General features: G+C 39.7%; 1 protein-coding gene across 9 annotated transcripts in view; it reads left to right on the forward strand.

Annotated features, from left to right (window-relative positions):
* LOC126398485 (DNA (cytosine-5)-methyltransferase 3A-like) overlaps window positions 1-19,324 on the forward strand; it is a 71,997-nt gene that overhangs the window by 19,100 nt on the left and 33,573 nt on the right. For 8 of the 9 annotated variants that reach the window (XM_050057878.1, XM_050057872.1, XM_050057879.1 and 5 more), the window contains exons 4-6: window positions 6,175-6,298; window positions 6,670-6,707; window positions 6,850-6,966. The exons of the other annotated variant lie outside the window; for it this stretch is intronic. In XM_050057878.1, the coding sequence (XP_049913835.1) occupies window positions 6,175-6,298; window positions 6,670-6,707; window positions 6,850-6,966 (279 nt within the window). The remainder of the gene's footprint in view (window positions 1-6,174; window positions 6,299-6,669; window positions 6,708-6,849; window positions 6,967-19,324) is intronic. 9 annotated transcript variants of the gene reach the window in all.

Consider the following 19,324-nt stretch of genomic DNA (forward strand, 5'->3'; position numbering starts at 1 on the left):
GTTGCAGCCTTAGCTAAATGGTAAACAACAAACATGGCACCACACCGGTAAGGTAAGACAACACGTTTACATGTCGTTTTCTATATGTTCTCTGACATTTATCCTAACGATATGAGGCGGTCTTTGTGGAGAAAAAGCTTGTTTAGTGGACTAACTTTGCACTTGAAAGGATGCCCGTTCAATTACGTTTTAACAGGTCTAACGCTACGGCTGTATCTAGGCCAGCGGCTAACATGCTAACTATTATTTCTATGTCACTAGTGACTTGAAACAAATTTAGGACGATAGGAGACGGGTTGAAATAAACCGAAATTTCCCTTTGAAGTATAATAGTACAAGTAGTAGTAGTAGTAGATGTAGCCGCAGTAGTAGTTGTAGCAGTAGTGATAATAATATTGACAGTAGCACAACAGGATTCATAATAGCTTTATAGTAGTAGTAGCAGCACCAGTATTGGCCTAAATATAGCAGTAGTAGTTAATCATTGTAGTATTGACACTAGTAGCAGTAGTAGTAGTAGGACTACAGAAGTAGCACTAGAATTAGTAAAAGCTGCAGTTGTGTTAGCGGTAATGTAATAGTTGTAGTTGTTGTAGTTGCAGTAGTCATAGTTGTGTAATAGTACTTTAAGATTTAGTTGTTAAAGCAGTAATGATAGTGTTTATAGTCTTAATTGTAGTAGTAATTGAAGTAAACCTAGTTTTTGTTGACGTATAGTAATAGCAAGTAGTAGTAGTAGAAGTATCAGCAGTTGTAGTTGTAGCAGTAGTGATAATAATATTGACAGTAGCATAACGGCTCATAATAGATGTAGCAGTGGTGGCAATAGCGGGAAGTAGTAGCACCTGTAGTAGTAACAGCAGTAGTAGTATTAGTATAAGTAGGACTATAGTAGTATTACTATAGTTGTGGCCGTATTAGCATAATAGTATCAGTGGTAGTAGTCAAACTTTTAGTGGTACAAAAGATTTAGTTGTCATAGTAGGTCAGGTAATACTCATTGTTGATGATGTTAGTACTTGTTGTAACGTTAACATCAATAGTATGGCAGTGTTATTGCATCAGCAGTTGTGGAGCAGACGTTTGACTGGAGCCTCCTGCCCAGCGATCAGTGTGTTACCCATTAACACACACACAAACACACAGTGGAGTGTATCCAAGGATAGATCCATTGTGTGGAGCTCAGGGTGGAGCTGTCAGTGACTCTAACTATAGAGAGCAGAGAGGGAGGAGACCTCACTTTCTCTTCTTCACTCACTTGTTCACCTCCATCACAAGTCATCACACAAATATACTTGTCTGTACACACGTATTAGTACAGTAATGATATTTTTTATGGATAAGTGGATTAGCTTCATGGTCCTTAACTTGTTCAGGGTTCCATCCTTTTTCTTTTCATGCTCCATGCTTCTTATTTTTTTCTGGCAGATGTTTAGTTTTCTTTTTTCTCACTCAGTCACAACATTGTAAGTTAGGTGTCAGTCACTTCCTCTTTCTTCTTTCCTTTCTCCCTCGATCCTCTCTTTTTTGTTGCCACCAGAACCATGTGTGAAGCAGCTGGTGTGTTTTTTATGCATGTGTGTGTGCGCTTGTGGCTTTTGCTTAAACATTTCAGAGTAGTTTGAAGTACAGTAAGACTAAAGAGATATAATGGCAGCTCTCCCAGCATTTATGCAATGCTTTCACATGAAACACCCCCTTACAGCCGCAGTCAGTTGTGATGTCAACTGTTACAGATAATGAAACTTTTCATGCACCCTAATAACAAGATTTTATCTGAAGTAAAGCTGGAACTGTCATGTGAAACCTAAGATTTTAGGCATGACTTGATAACCAGAGCTTTTAATTTGATCTTGGCATGTGTGCAGCTCAGTCTGGTTTCTTTTGGTGTTTTCCGTTTTGCGCCCAAACCTCAAAGGTCATAGAGACATGCTGGAAATTGTGGTCATGTTTGCACGGTTTGAAAAAAAAGTGTCATGACTTGCAGGCAGTACATAGAAAACTTTCTTTCTGTCTTTCTTTGGCCTCTTATTTTACAACTAACTGTGGAGCTAGTGTTGAGGTCTGTTTGAACAATCTTAAATGTCCTCTACTGTGATACAGACCACACAGATCAAATAACTTTCTAATAAATCCTGTAATGACAGGTTGTTGAGGAAGTCGGATTATTGCAAACACTGTAAAAACTTGAATAAAATCATCACCTTAATCTGGGTTTTTTACAGTCTTTTAAATATGAAATCTAGCGTGAAAGTAGTTAAGATTTGATCTTTGGTGTTTTTAAGAGACTTTTTTGGTTTTCATCCTTTCCTCTGTCATATTGCTTTTATATATTGAGTGTTTGAGTGTGTCAGCAGGGATCAAAATCCTTCCAGATCTTAAATGGACACTTAATTAGTGCTTTAAACTAAGTATGAAGTTTAATTTAAGGCAGGTACACTCTAAAATAGTTGACAGTGCTGTGTGTAAGAGAATTTCTCTGTAAAAGCTTACTAATTACAGTGATTGAGATGGTTTTCAATTCATGCACGTCAATCGTTTCATCCTGTACATGTTCTTTATTAATATGTTGTTGTTTTTTAGATTACACAGAGACTCAACCAGCAATTCTAAAACACCAAATGTGGTGTTAAAAAAAGGTTTTGTCTGTTCTCTTCTTTCTTCTTTTCTGTTTTTCTCACAGCTACCTTAGGCTGTGGGAAATTATACAGTACACTTTTCACTATTTTAATTGAGAAAATTATCTGCAGATTAATCGTTAAGAAAGAACCAATGGTTAGTTGCAGCCTTAATAAAAACACCTGTCAGTAAAACACTATGATATTTGATAGCAGCACAAACTACAGCCTCCAGAATGATCATACAGTTGAATAAACACCTCTCTGAAATAGTTTTAACATAAACCGAACATTATGGCATTCATTTATTGCAGGTCTGCCGTGTTAGTCTGCATTTGTTATAGCTAGATGCACCTCATAAATTAGTGGAGTGTAGTTGAGTTGAGATGAGATCAGTGCATATACATCTGTCCTACTTCTCTTTTTACTCTTTGAAGATAATCATACTTATGTCGACTGCAAAATGAAATCATAAAATGAATCATTAGAGGACGTATCTGTCGGTAAACGTTAAGGAATCAACTTGTTTGTGATTGTTCACCACTGTAAAGTATGTTTATTTGTTTTTGAGGAAAAACTTTATTATTAGATAGTTTAAAAACTCAGTTAATCCAGAAACTAGGGCTAGCTGCTTTGGCCAAGATGGTTATAGCAGCTAGCCCTAGTAATAAGTGTTAGCTAGCAAAACTGAAGCAAACTAAGGAAATATAATTTAAAGCTTAAGACGTGGGCCTGAAGATAAGGAGCCCAGTGGAAAATGTTGCAGTTTTTTTTTTTTCTGACTGACGATGTAATTCAAGACAGAGTTCAAGCTGAGACATGTTCAGTTTAGACCTCATGTCTTTTACAAATCATAATCTGAACGAGACTCACAGCTAATAACCGAAACAGATGTGTTACATCCATTAGTCAAACCGAGATTGGAAACCGCTTCAATGCACTTTGGCCCATCATGCATTTATTTGCCATATTAGGTTTGTGTGACTGCTTATTTTATTATTTTTGGTGCACTATTGTTTTATTGTTTGCTACATCCTGTTCCCTCTTCAGCCTCCCCTTGGGCATCATCAAAGTTTCATCCAACTTAAAAACTACCCTAGGCTGCATCGCTGTGCTGTGCACACACAGCTCAAGTTAGAGACAGTAGAGTCAGGTACTTTCCACATAGTCTGTCATTCAAGATCAAGGTTTAGATGCTGAGAAAAGAGGAAGTGCAGAAGTTGTTTGAAAGGGTGACAGACAACATAAACCACCAGTGAACATGCAGAAGGTATTGTGTGTGTTTGTGTGTGAGTTTAGCTCTTAATTATAACTACTGTCAAACGTTGTGTGTGCCTGAAACTGTTTTTTTAAATATTTAAGTTAAATTCTCTTAATACAACTTTAAAGCTGCATTAAGCAATATCTTTTACAATCACAATGAATCAAATGGCTCCCTGTAACGTGAATCATCACTGTAGTCTGCAGCCTGCGTTTGCATGCAGGGCATAGTTTTGATTCACTGGCCCAAATGAAACCCTACAAATGCACCTGCTCTCACAGGAGGAAGTGTACAGTCGGCTCACACAAACCGGCTGTACACTTCCTGTGTAGCGGAAAATGGCGGAAAGGCGAAGTGGCTGAAGAAACGTCGAACATATAGCAATCCAAAGACATCCAGATATTTTTCTCAGGAGCTGAATTGAATTTACATTCGACATGTGGCCAAAAAGATGACTGCAAGTCCAGATTCCTCTGTTTCTGCTGAATGTGTAAGTAGTCAGTTGTTTGCTTAAAAGTTAGCTCATACTGTAATGGTAAAACATTGCTTAATGCAGCTTTAATTACATTTTGGGGGGAAAACAATAAATGTTACGGCCATGTGTTCTTATCAAGAGCGTCGTGATGGTATCGCATGTGCCCAAGATAGACACTGATACTGGTGCACTCATTTTAATTTAATGATTTAATGTTAAGAAACTGTCATCTGGCTAATTCATATTCATTATTTTGATTGTTTTGTGCGCAGTTTTAAAAGTCATGTGAGCTAATTTATTGCAGTATATTTTTCAAAGCTGCTGGTTGATTTTTACATAGCAAGTTTTACACTGATTTCAACAACTTGACTTAAGGGGTTGAATTTAGTTGACTGCTTTGATTCATTTAGTTTGAATGCTTTGTGTATTTTATGTTTCCTGCAGTATGTTGAGATTTCTGGATGAAGTGTTATGAACAGAAATGTCATTTTTATCTTTCCAGTTAAGTCACTTTTGTTTCAGCAGGTCATTTCTCAATGTTTGGACCCAAATTCCATTGAACACATGTGCTGTTTATTTCAATATTTGTACATTTTCACAACATTAAAACACACTTTCATGAGAGTATATAGAGAATTAGTAGTGATCTTGTTTTTATGTAAAGCAAATTTGGATTATTAAAGCATTATCTGCTGCCAGTTCTGTAATATAGTGCTTGTTAAAAACACAAGCTGAAGGGCTGCACTGTCCTCTATACACAGACTTAAGACATAATACACCCTGTCTCTTTTTAGAGCTTAATCCTGCATTAATTTTCAGAGCTGGGTTGATGCAGTGGTACAACTATTTGCAGTATTTTTTTACAAAAAGGCAAGCACACATTAATGCAAAATATACATGTTTGCCTAAAGGTGGCATGTTTTAGCCACCAAAAAATCCACCTATGTATCAGCACCTTATTCCCGTTTAAGTACCCAGTGTTAAAAGTGTGTACTGGTGTAGTTAAGTTTGTCCCGAGGCCCTTTTAGTCACCTTTTGTGTTCTCTGCCTTTTACAGGCCTTCTCACCTGCTCATTACAGCCTTTTGTGGGCTTGTTAGCGCTAGCTAGCGTTAGCGCAGCCTTTGAGCTTGACATTCACCCCTGCTCTCCACTTTCTAACTACCCATCTATAAAATGTGTTGGCCTGTCAGCGACACGCACACATAAAAATCCCGCTGGCCTCTCAGAGCGGAGTTTAGCATCATTACTGCTTGTGAGCTAATGCATAAACCATTGAATTACAAACACTGGTATGCACAAGAGACTGTTTTTGGGTGTATAGTAGTAATAGCAGTAGTTGTTATCTTGGTATTTTGCTAAGTAAAATACTTGTGTTTAAAAAGTATGCAATTTTAAAAGCAAATTTATTTCACATATTATGTAATTTTAGTATAATTAAACACGAACAGTTTCTCCAACATGTGCTCATTAATCATTAGCACTGTTAACGACATCAATAGCACTCCCCATCTCATCTTATTAGTGTGCGTGTGTGTGTGTTAATGGGAGCTGGGGGTGTTTATTATACTGATCCAATGCAGACACACTCTGCTGGAGGTACCTGCTCTGCATTGTACTAACAAGGGCAGACTAATAGGTATGTGCTTGTATTGCAGTAGCTCTTTGATTGTGTGTGTGTGTGTATGAATGAGTTTTATGTGTGTGTGTGTGTATGTGTGTGTGTGTATGGTTATTATGTCTGTGGAGTCCTTTGATGAGTCCAGACGAGGGCCAGCAGCAGTTTTCTCAGACCTAGACTGTGCTCCGTCTGTTTCCCAGGAGATGGCGACCTCTGACCCCTGTGCAAACGCCCCCCCAACCCCGCCTGAGGAGCCGGAGCCCTCCCCTTCCCCTCGCAAGAAGCGTGGGCGTCGGAAACTAGAGCAAACCGAGAAGAATAAGGGTATAGATTTAATACAAAGTCATATAATTATTAATATAATATGACTTTGCCCATACATGCACTAATTAAAACTGTCTAACTTATCTACAGAAGCCTTTGATTTACACAACAGCTAACTTCCTGACATTTTAGATGCATTAAGGATGTGAGAATTTATACATAAAAAAGTAATGTCTTCAAGAGGAGTTGTTTTCAATTTACCTGAAATTTTCATAGTCAAATAACTTCCAGATTGCAGTGTTTTAGGGCATTTCGACTTTAAATATCAATGCCGGGGCAAAGTGATGAAAACCATGACTTTACCTCCTCATTAAACCTCTTGTTAAATCTGTACAAATGGGCCATTTCCTGTAACTTTTCTTCTCCTGCAGACGAGCCAGACGACAGAAACTGTGACTCCCCTAGAGAGGTGAGAAAACCAGTTGCCACCCTACTTCTGATGTGTGTTTTTTTTTTAATACCCAAAAATGAAGACAAATCCTCTCTTTTAGTACACGCAGATTAAAGAGAAGGTATGTAACAAGCCTTTTTGTGTGTTCCTGTGTGTGCAGGGTGAGACTGGCAGGCTGCGGAGGAGGCCAGTCCCCAGGGTGACTTTCCAGGCTGGAGATCCGTACTACATCAGCAGGAGACAGAGAGAAGAATGGCTCAGCCGCTGGAAGATGGAGGTGGGAGAGAAACCGGTTTGTGTCTGTGTGAATTTATAGCTACAGTAACATGGAGGCTTTCATCTTCTTTAGAGGCAATCAGAATAAAAGGCCTCAAGTGAACCCCTAAATCAGAATAAACCAGGCTGGTTTGAAAGACCATAATTTTTCATGTAACAAATACAGATAACATATAAATCTTTGTTGTACAGTGTTTGCTGCGTACGGTTTGGCTTATATCTAACTTTCAGTTGGATCTGTAGAATGGTGCTTTGTATTGTAAAGCAACCAAAATACAGTAGAAGTCAACACGTTTATTTGCTAGTACTGAGTACTTAAGTAAAAAGAAAATCAACCTTCACATCAGAAGTGTAATGTGCTCAGTGTTGGGCATTAGTGCTAAAAATGTGATCATGACTGGCAGTTAGATTTTAATGTGCTAGGGAACTCAATATATGTTTTTGTTCGTTGTTTTTTTTAATATTATTAAAGTCCCCCTCCACTCAAAAACGTGTTTTTCTTTCGTTATGTCCCCTAAAATGTCTGACCTTGACTATACTGACTTCTATCTGTGCAAAGTTTGTCACGAAAGAGGTGTTTTCATGTTCCTCTACTGAAGGGGGTGATATCTGTGGACTTCCCTAAAATCTGTGATTCAACCATACCCCAGGCAAGCTAGATTTGGGATCCCATGGATTTTTGAAAAGCCTTAAAAGGCATTGAATTCATTAACCAAATCAAAATAAGGCCTTAATTGGTAACATAATGTCCTAATTCACTATATAGAGAAGTGCAAATTCAAGAAAAAATGGCTATTTCACCAACATTTCGCGGCATAGCTAAAATGGTACAAGGTGATGCTTACAACACTCTGTTTATTTCATACCAAATATTTTTACAAATTAAAACATATCTGGAGGGGGACTTTAAATGTTCATTTGACTCAAATAAAACTACTGGACCAATCAGCCTAATATTTTGTGTTATGACTTTATCTCTTGGTTGCAGTGATTCACAATTGTTTAAAAAACCTGTTTTGACTGTTTTATACCATCACTGACTGCTGACTCCTTACTCCTCTTAACTGGTTGGTACGCAAGATTTCCAAAAAGTGTCTCAGCTAAAAACAACAAGCCTTACATCTGTTGCAGGCCACATTTAGGCACTCATCGTGGCTCAAAAACCGACATCCATAGAAAAGTTTGGTATCATTTTAAGCCTGAGCATCTGCAGATTAATTCCATACCTGATCTGTTATGACCCACTTAAGTTGGGCACGTGACGAGATGAATAAGTCCCTTTTTTGTTATCTTCAACACCATCTTGACTGTAAGGGAGCTGGGAGGCGACAAGGTTTTGTTCCGCCTGCTGCACGGTGTCATATCGGGAGTGTTTCAGAAGCAGAGCGTTTTGCCTGCCAGATTTTGTAGACTTGCAGATTTTGTTGATTTGGTCAATTGCCTTAATAGTTATCCTTCTACAGTACCATGAGTACATATGAGGGCAGTTAAATGGTTTCTTTTCTGTCCGTTTTAGTTGTGTTCATTGTTGTTATTTACTTCTTTGTTTTTCTGTAGCCTAAAGTTAATACCCTAAAATTCCAGTTGGGAGTACATAGATCAAAGATTTGTGATTGTGCTTCAGTTATTATAAATACATTCATCCTCATGATTATATTGTATCTCTATTTAACATATAGTGCCTGTTAGCAGGATAAATCAATCTGCTCTCTGCATTGTGCAATGGCTTTGTCAAAAATACAGGAGGAGTGTATTTCTATAAGCTTCTGCGGTGCATCTGCTGCAGTTGAAGAACTATCTAGGGGGGCCTCAAATAGCTCAGGCAGCCGCCTGGTGCAGATCTACACTCTACTGAGTGCACATCTCTTGTTATGAAATGTTTTTGTATCACATTGTAGGCTATGTGATAATTATCAAACAGTAACTAAATCATTATATTAAACTGAACATTTGACATGACAGAACTTATTTTCAGAGTAGTTCATTGTCCTTAAAAGAATTCAAGACTCATTAGAAGTTTCCTCTGGTTCTGGCCCATTTAGCCGGTGTCAGCCGTTGCCTGTACAATTTTTGTTGGAACACATCTTCAGCATTTATAGCAAACGAAATTTGTCTGTTTTCAGTCAAACTGTAAATACAACTTAAGAAACAAACCGCTGACCACCGAATATATTTATATATTCTCTGGTCATCATCACACTTGTGTTTTGCAATCTTCCTGCCTGCCTTTTCTCTGTAGAGATAATTTGTTTACACTTGAAGGGAGTGGACTTCCCCTCTCAGACAGACACGGCTGGCTGGTGAAAGAGAAGTGTGCGTCCTTTTAATTTCATTGGCCTTTGCGGTCACGTTTACTCAACACTTGACACAGCGGAGTAGCATTGGAAGTAAAAGTGGTGCTTTGCCTTTCAGTGGCTGTCATGCACCATTTGTATTTTTAAAAGAATTCGACTTTGGTTGATTTTGACATGTATTGCCCTTGAGTGCACCAGTGGAACATGCAGCACATTAACATTGCTATAAAACTGTATTTCCCAACCTTTTTTTGTCCCCCACAGCCCTGTCAGACCAAGTGCTATTCAGGCCAGCAAAGTCACGTCCTCAGTGATATTTCTGGAAATCTAAGCAATTTAGTGACATCAAGTGGAGCTTACGTTCACATATAACACATGTTACCACTTTAGAGGCAGATTCTGATATTTGAGTGACTGATTACACTAAATAGTCAGATTTAGTATTCTCCGCCAGTATTACATAACTGTTGAGAAAGCTATGAAACAAAATCTAGAAAGTATATTTTAATAAGGAGGAAGATCAAACTGTGAAACTGTTTTTTTTTGATACTCATAAAACAAACATTACCCAAGTGGATGGGGAATTTGAACTCTGTTTCTAAAACCCTGTCTATGGCTCTGTTGGCAACTTATTACACACTCTCAAAAACATGTGGTGTTAAAGGTCCAGTGTGTAGGATTTAGGGTCATCTATTGGCAGACAAAATGCGGTCGGCTTTTGGTGGCTTGACAGTTACCGATCATTGAGACAATGAATATAGCAGAGATTTGCCTCGTATCAATTTTGCTCTTTATTTCCCGCTGAAGCATAAATTCAGTGGAAAAAATGTTTGATGAACTCATTATTCCAAGTTTTTAAAATTAGCTGAGCTACAAATTGTTCATTTACCTCCTGCCAACTGCAGATGTACCTGCTAGGGAACAAATAACCTCATATACCCACTGTTTACGAACTGCGTAGCACCAAACAGCAGACAGTGGAAAAGTTAGCGACTAGCTGATGAACATAGTGGAGCATTTAGCAGCTATAGAGCCAATTATTTCTCTCAGGAGTTGGTGGTGACCAAAAACAGAGCTAAAAAAGTGAACTTGCAACTTCAGATGAATGATCACATTACTCCGTGTCTGCTGGATGTCTTTAGGCAACTCTTTACTAACAACTTTGCTATTAACAACTACAAAGGTTTCAATATGTCAGTGATCTCTTTCCTTTTTTTTTTTTTTTCCAAAAATAATCACTTGTTAAAGGTATACTATGCAGGATGGTTGGTTACTGATGGTAAACACACTTGCCGGCCAAATGAAAGAAAAAGTCAACCCCAGATTCACTCTCATTTGGTGTTTCGCCTCACTATAGTTGCGTTTTTTCAGGGCTGTGCTTCTTGAGGTCTGGCACCTGGTCGCAGTCTTTTTATAAAGCCCTAACCTGACCTGAATGCTATAGGGGTACAAGCTCATAAGCATCCTGAACAGAGAAAATAAGGAGGAAATATGAAAATACAGGCAGAGGGCAAAGTCTCTAAAGAAAAATACACCACCACACACTTCCAGTGGGTCATAAGTGATGATAGAGAGGGAATACTGCTACTACTACTGAGTCTATGAATTGTGTTTTTTTTAGGGAAAGTCCTGCGTAGATACTTTATTCTATGATACTAAAAAAAAGATTATATCACATATATGCACATATAAAATATAGATATCTAGTACAAGTGTACAGAGAGTACAAAACAACACACTGGAGAAAATACTGTTGTAACCTAGAGAGGCTGTGAGATGTGTGAGTAAATGTCTGCAGCTGCAAGAGAGCGTGTGTGCACGAGGAAAAACGTAAAAGTGAAAGACAGAGTGAGCGAGAGAGAGAGAGCCAGGATGTGTGCGTATATGGTCATGAGAGAGAAGGTAATTCAAGTTGATTGACAGATGGTGCTGGCTGCAGCACACAGGGATGTAGGAGTGTGTGAAGTAAAGAAAAAGTGTGTGAGAAGAACAGAGAGGTTAATGGACCAGCTGAGCACGTGTGGCTGCAGTTTCCGCTCTCTGTTGTTTGAACTTGTTGTGTTGCAGTCTGTGTTTGATGGACACAAACCAAAGCAGTTTTGTTTTGCGATGCGGCTGCTGGGAGTTTCATACCCATTGTCTCTGAGCCTTGAATATATTTAGAAACTTTTTTTTTTTAAACTTTGATGTATCACCAACAACAGATCTGCAGTTAGGAGGGCTTAAATGGAGAAAATGGAAATCCTCATATGAAGTACAGATTTTAAGGTGTTTGTACTATATTTGTCTGACAGCTTTAGTTAGAACATTTTACTGAACATTGACTACTTTTAATACTGTAAATCAATTTTGCTGAAAACATTTATATACTTTTACTTAAGTAAAGGTTTAAATGCAGGACTTTTACTTGTAGTGGAGTATTCACAGTGTGGTATTAGTACCTTTACTTAATTGAAGGATCGGATTACTTCTACCACCACTGTGAATAATTCAGCCGTATGTAAACACACCCAAACCATAGCTTGTCAAACTGACACCAGCTTGCCTTTGTTTGGTTTTTGCACGCATGTGACAGGTGGAGAGAGATGGAGGTAGGGCACGTGTGACTTCCTGTCAACACCCATCTTTTTGCATACTGTTTTCACACCTACCATCAAAACACAGGTGAAGTATTTTATGTTTTGCATGAGTGCATTGAAGGAAATTGAGACTAAAAAGAAGGAAGGAAGTTTAACAATATGGTAAGAGCAAAAAAGGAAGGAAGCAGTGGGAGAAGCATGGCCTTGTGAAGCGCTCTGTGACCTATGTCTGCGAAAAGCACTATATAAATAAATCTAACTTACTCACTTAGAAGTATTCAGATCCCATACAGTACATTCATGTGAAAGTACTTTTAAGTAAAATTTCAGCATTCAAAATCCTACTTAAGTAAAAGTGAAAAAGTATTAGCAAAATATACTTAAAGTAACAAAAATAGAAGAACTCATTCTGCAGAAGAACGTCTCCTGTAATAGTATATAACATTATTAGATTGTTCATACTGATCCATCAGTGTGTGAGCAACATTTTACTGTTATAGCTGGTTGAGATAGAGCTAGTACGGTACGGCCCTACTCAACTCAACTCAACTCACTGTTTTTTGGTTTCCAAGCAAGCTGAGCCGATACTAGATGAAGATGAAGTCAAAACACTGCAGACCACCAATTGGTCAGACAGAATCATCACTCTTGCGGCACGAGACATCCCTCACAAACCCACCATTCTTAGATAGCCAGGATACAAAGCCGCCACAATTTTTTTATTCACCTGACCCCGATTGTAAAAAATGGCAGCCCGCAAATCGTACTATGCCGTACAGTTCGGGAAGTGAAGTGAAATCCAATACGAGGTTAAAAGGAGAATAAATATTGGACTTACATCACTCGTGGACAGAAATACAAGCATACGGTGACTCAAATCAGCGCTAATGTTGCTTTGTGGCCATAACAACTTTTATATGTCAAAGTTTTGTGTTTGCCAGCCTGATATGGAATTCTTCTGCCCTCTAGTGGCAAAAAAGACACATACAACAAAAAACGTACACTATGCTGTATGGTTAAGGAAGGGCAGACATCGTTGCTGATTAAAGGATCCAATGAGTGTTGCAAGATGGTGTCACGGCAGTTTCACGCGGCATTGCTTTGTGATCAGTTGAAAATCCCACCTACACCAAGGTGGTACTATCTGCAGTAGAAAAATTAAATAGAAAAAAACACCTGTTGCTTGAAGTGAATTGAGTCGAGCTGACCCATGCCGTGGAAACGAGGCATTATGTACTAACATAAGGATCTAAATCTGAGGGGTCATGAGACGATTAATGGGTAGGGAAGAGGAAAGAAATAAATTCTGCTGAACAAACTTGTATTCATTTTTTGGATTTCTCTCAAATCTTTTTTTAATGCAATATTGGATAATTTAACATCTTTGGGCCTCAAACAGAATTTCAAGTTAAATCATCTGAGTTTCGATGGTATTCACTTTTTGGTTAAACTCAGAAACATCAGAAACGTGACAAGGGGCTCCAACTAGACACTAGTTTTTGTAAGACATCAAAAGCCAGACAGACTGTAGACCACTGGATTGATTTTCACCAATGCATTGTATTTTATAAGTGAATCATTTGTATGATCACAGAGTTATTTCTATTTTTAACTGAGAAAGTTAAGTAAAGGAAGATTTATGACTTGAGAAGGATGATTAAAAAGGAACAGAAATGCTACAGAAGAAAAGAAGAATGGAAGTTATTAAAGGAGCTATATGTAAGAAATCTAAAGCAAATAGTCATAAAATCCTCCGAATATGTCACAGAGACTAAGGAATAATGTTCATATAACATACTGATCTCACCGACAACAATAGTACGGCCAGAATATTCGCATTTAAAAAAATTTTTTACGGTCTGCAAATCGTGTTTATGTTTTGAATTTGTGTTTTGGCCTGTTGCGCCACCCACCGCCGTCTACCAGTCACACAGTCAGTAGAGTCTCAGCATCAGTTAAAGTTACGACTGAGCTACAGCAGCACGGTAAGCAGCATTAGCAGTGTCCCGGTACATAACATTAGCAGCCGGCTCCTCTGCTGTATCCCGGCAGCAGCGTTAGCAGCAGAGAAGCCGGACTTGCTCGAACGGTCCACTGGAAAACCGAAGATCAAGGACGCGGCGACGCAGCCCTGCCATGGCAGCCGCCCGTGGGCAAACAAATCAGTCTCCAGTGTGCCGCTGTCCAGCAACCTCGAATCTGTAGGGGAGGGCGGGCGGACACGACTCGCGGCAGTATTTTGAATTTGAGTGCAGTAACCGTTTTGGCCACATTCTTACATACAGCGCCTTTAAGGAGAGGGGCATGTAGTGTGTATAAAGGTATGAGAGAAAGGGGAAATAGAAAAGGTAAAAGATGTAACTGAGATGTAAAGCCAGGAACGAGACAGATAACGTCAAGTGAGGGAGTGAAAGAAAAACCTAGAGAATGTGTGTACGTGTGTGTGTGTTGGACAGGAGAGAACGAGGTGAAATCAGTGCCAGAGAGAAGAGGTTAACCAGCTCCAGGTTTCTGCTGTGTGTGTGTGTTTGCTCTGTCAGTTGAATTGCAGCCAGCTGTTAACACCCCCATCAACATCCCATTTCGCTGCTGTCTGAAAGAAACCTGGTAAACTCTGCAAAGTCTTTTCCAATTTTGGGATGAAAAAAAAAAATCTGGCATCTTTTCACTTCATGTCTAAAGTTACAGCCAAGAAAATAAATACCGAGTACTGAGGGAATAGTGTACTGTATATATTAGAGGGTGGACTTTTTTTTTCTCCCTTTAGAAAAAAAAACACTGGCTGAACCTCATTTTGTTTTGATTTAATTTAGCACGTCACACGCCATGCACACTCTTAGCTGTGACCTTGTTTTCACCTCTAACCACTCGGCCTGAGCTGCAGTGTACGTCACACACATATGCTTTCTGTAGCAACATCTGATCAATGACGAATAAAAGAAGTACAAACATATTAAAGCACCCATGCTTTCTAACAAAAACAGTTACATTTAGTGTTTCTCACTACAGTGCATTGTGCAGAACCCTTGTTTACATCAGCAGTCCTCTTCCTTTGCACCATCTGAGGGTGCTCAAGACTGCTATCAGCTATCAAGTGTTTTATGGCTGCATGCAACCCAAGATTATTTTCACTACTGATTAATGTGCTGATTGATTTATCAATTGTTTGATTTATAAAATGTCAGAAAAAACATATGGTTGTTATTTTAGGTGACATCTCCAAACTGCTTGTTTTGCCTGACCAACAGTCTAGTCCAAATATTACATAAAGGGTCATATATGAGAAAAAAAAAAGCGGCAAATTCTCTCATTTGAAAAGCTAAAACCAGAGAAACTGATAATTAATCAACTAACCATTGCAACTGTCTTTTATTATGACCAAAAAAGGCTTTTAATCTAAACTCCTCTTTACTCCTGCTCCTAATCAGCCCCACGGGACTAAGGGCTGGTTTGGTTTTACTCTTTCACCTCTTCCTGACTGCATGCGAATGAGCAAACATCAGATTGTTTCAGTGTTTCCAAATGAGGAAGTCCTAAACTGCTCCATGTGTCAGCAAACAGGCTGATGTCGCTTGCTTAAAAAAAACACTCACACCGGCTCTATTTTGGTGAGGCTTCGCTCACCTCCAACATATATTCAAAGCAAAACCAAAAGGCTCGCTCAGGGCTCGATAGGCTCCCTGATTGTTCTTGTCGCTCATAGTATATCTGGACAGGTTTTTGCACTCAATCCGGCAGAGTGCACTCATTTGCTTTATGGTTGCTTGCTGTATTTAGGAGGAAGTGATGCAGTGTCATTTGTATTGGCCAAAAAGCTCTGATAAACCCAACATACATTACCTGCCCAGCTCTGGATGGCAAACAGACAAAATTAGCAACTAGCTGCTTAAGAAAGTTGAACATCTAGCTGCTACAGAGCCTAATATTTTTCTCGGGAGTGAGCCCGGTCTCACTCTGAAATCGTTGAAATCCGGCACTTGGGCAGTGACTTGCAGCTTCAGAAACCAGTGAGAAAAGGCGTTCTTTAAAGGACAACTTCGGTATTTTTCAACCTGGGCCCTATTTCCCCATGTGTATGTGTGCGTATGATTCATGGGTACAACTCGTTCTAAAATTGGTTCAGTATTAAGGAAGGCGGATGCAACCAGAGCCGCGAAACGAGCTAAAACGGTAACCAGGGCAAATGCGTCCCGTATAAGTTTGCGGATTAAAAGTGCTTTTTTTCGCCACTGACCGGTTCAGATCACCAGTGCTATAAGTGCTATGAGTGGAGTCAGCTGTCAGTCAGTGTTGGAGCAGAGAGGGGGAGGGCTGCCCCGCTGGGTACTGTAAGTGAGTATGTGAGTATGTGTGTATGAAGTGTGTGTTTCGCCACTGACCGGTCCCTTACCTCTGGGCTGTGTGATGTCACGAGCTTTGCTCCACTGTGTCTATAGCTCTCTCTACTCGTGGGACAGCCGTTTTCTTGAGGAAGAGGTGTTTCGGGATTGGATATCTTCTCTCCTTCGGCTGGCAGTAGTCATCTTGGGAGAAGTGAGCACTGCAGACCTGATGGTCTGCAAGGCGCAGTGTCTGGACAGGAGTGTTAGCATCCATTTGTAGCACAACTAGCCACAACTTCAGCATCTCACCGTCCGACAAAGGCAGCCTATTAAAGCTGTACAGGGTGTTGCGCGACATCCTGTTCTTGCGTTTGGGAAAAAGGCCCGTTTATTTGAGCACACCAAAAACTCCGGTAACACTCCAGGGGCTAGCACGTAAAAGACTCCGTCCTCTGACTCTTCTAGCGTAACACACACACCTCATACACACATACTAACTTACAGTACCCAGCGGGGCCACCCTCCCCCTCTCTGATCCAACACTGACTGACAGCTGACTCCACTCATTCACACTCACCACTGCCCCAGGGCCGCTACAATATGCTATCTACAGAGATAGCACTGGCGATCTGAACCGGTCAGTGGCGGAAAAAAGCACTTTTATACGGGACGCATTTGCCCCCGTTACCCTTTTAGCTCTTTTCGCGCCTCAATACTGAACTAATTTTAGAACGAGTGGTACCCATGAATCATACGCACACATACACATGGGGAAATAGGGCCCAGGTTGAAAAATACCAAAGTTATCCTTTAAAGTCGTCATGATACATGGCCGGTTGCTGTTATAGTTTAACAGTGCCCAGCGGCGTCAGGGGGAAACGCAGCGGGACAAGGACGAAAGTTAAGGCGGTGAAAGTCCAACTGGGGCAGGCAGGAGCGGTGGTGGTTGGGTCCAACAAACAACGACTTTCACCCGAGGGAGTGGTGTTCGCGTCCCGTAGGACTCTAAAGCCAAACCTTCTTTTTAACTAAACCTAACCACGTGCTTTTGTTGCCAAAACCCAACCCTGTGTGTTTGTTGTATTGGGAAAAAAATTGTCAATTTGCAGTGTTTGTTCCGACGTAGTGCATTTATTTTGAAAGAGACTGTATGTAAACGTTAAATTTCCTGTGAAAACAGAAGTGTATTTTGAAAGACGACAATGCGTGTAACAGGCAGAACTTGACATGGTGTCCCAGAACGTTAACAACCAACGCACCCAGGGTACCTTGCATGTCGTATGTGGATGTGGAAAGTCCATGAGAATACATGAGAATGTGTCGCAGGAGTCAGTAAAATCCAAAACGGGGTTAACAGAAGAATGAATATTGGGCTTACATTACTCATGTGGACAGAAATAAGACTCCAAATAAACGCTGAAGTTGCTTTGTGGCCATAACTTTTATATGCCAAGGATTTGTGTTTGTTTAAGTTTATTTACTTTATTACTTTATTGCCAGTCTGATATGAAGATCTTCTGCCCTCTAGTGGCAGAAAAAGGCAAATTAGCGCAGTTATAAATTAGTAGTAGTAGGATTAACTGAAAAGAGTTAATGTTCCTCTTTATTTCTCACATTCAGTTTATAGACATTCAGTCAGTTTAATTTTATTTTTCTTCCTGTGACTCTAAACTGTCTCATGTGACGCGCTGTGTAACTGCATTTCACAGTTCCCAGTAATGTGAACTTTTTGTGTGCACGCCTGTGTATGTATGTGAGGTCCTGACCCTAACACATCCTATTGCCTTGTCAACTCTGAGGCTTACCTAACCTTTAACCTCAGTGCACGTACACACCCCATATACACACATGTAAACACTAGCCTGGATTTGTGTGTGTGTGAGTGTGTCGTCATCACCCTTAAACCCCCGGGGCTACCAGACATAACTCTACACCACCTCTCACTGTGCATGTGTGTGTGTGTGTTGTGAAGTTCACCTAAACATCTGTTAAGTGAAGGAGCCAGTAAATCACACACTTCACTGCTGTGGCCAATCAGCGGAGAGGGAGAGGGTAAAGAAGGCTTGAGGGCGAGAGTAGCCCAGGAGAGACGCACAGAGAGGAAGAGGTGGAGGAGGTGAGAGAAAGACAGACGAAGAAAATGACAGAGAGAAAGAGAGCCAGGGAGGAAGGGTTGCAGTTGCAGAGCTGCCATGTTCAGCCTGTAAGTTTTCTTTTCTTTTTCATGTGTGCATGTGTTGCAGAGAATGTAAGTGTGTGAGGAAATGTATGCTTAAGGTTGTTTTTAAAACAGGAAGTGCTGTTTCTGCTGCTAAGATGTTATTTCATGGCAAGTTTGTTTTTGTGTCAGCTGAAGTATGTGTGTATGTATGAAGTAAAATACTTTTTAAAATGCTTTCTGGAGGCTTTACGTCAAATACCTGAAGAAATTGGAGATCTTAGTCGTCAAAGCTCTGAAAGAGAGTTTGATTAGACTGAAGAGGTCATTTTTGTTTACTTCCTGTTTGCTTTTTGTTTGTTTGGGGGAAGTTGGGAGCTCGGGAGTTAAATGTGTTTCTCACTTTTCCACTGGCAGCAAAGACATTCAAATGAATCCTTATTATGTCACCCATCTATCACCTGCCCAACATTTTAGGGTTGCTCTGACATCATGGCATGCCCAGATATATCAGCTAATAACACAGGCTCTGTGAGGCCTACATTCGTGGTTCTTTCATTTGTATTTCCTCTGTATATGCTCCAACACAGTGGTTTCCAACCCTGTTTGCCTCTGAATTGACCCACAGTACAGACAGTGCAAAAATATAAGTATAAATAAGGAAGTCAAGTAGAATAGAAGAGGTAATACAAAATAAGATCAAATTAAAGAAATAAAAATAACAGTGAATAACAAGTGCAAGCAGTTTGTGAAAATTCTAGTGCTGCTGCTATAAATACCAAAACCACTATAATATTACAGGTTTCCTGCAACTTCTTGAAAAATTTTAAAAGGCATTGAATTAATTCATCTAAAAATAAGACCTTAATTTGTATTAAAATGTCTTAAGTCCATTTCATACATCTTTCAAAATTAAAAAAATGCTAACATATGAGAAGTGGGATTTTATTAATTGTTTTTTCTGACTTTGCATTATAAAACCTCTAAATAATTGGTAGCAAAATTG

This window comes from Epinephelus moara, chromosome 12, assembly GCF_006386435.1.
Source record: "Epinephelus moara isolate mb chromosome 12, YSFRI_EMoa_1.0, whole genome shotgun sequence".
Taxonomy (NCBI): domain Eukaryota; kingdom Metazoa; phylum Chordata; class Actinopteri; order Perciformes; family Serranidae; genus Epinephelus; species Epinephelus moara.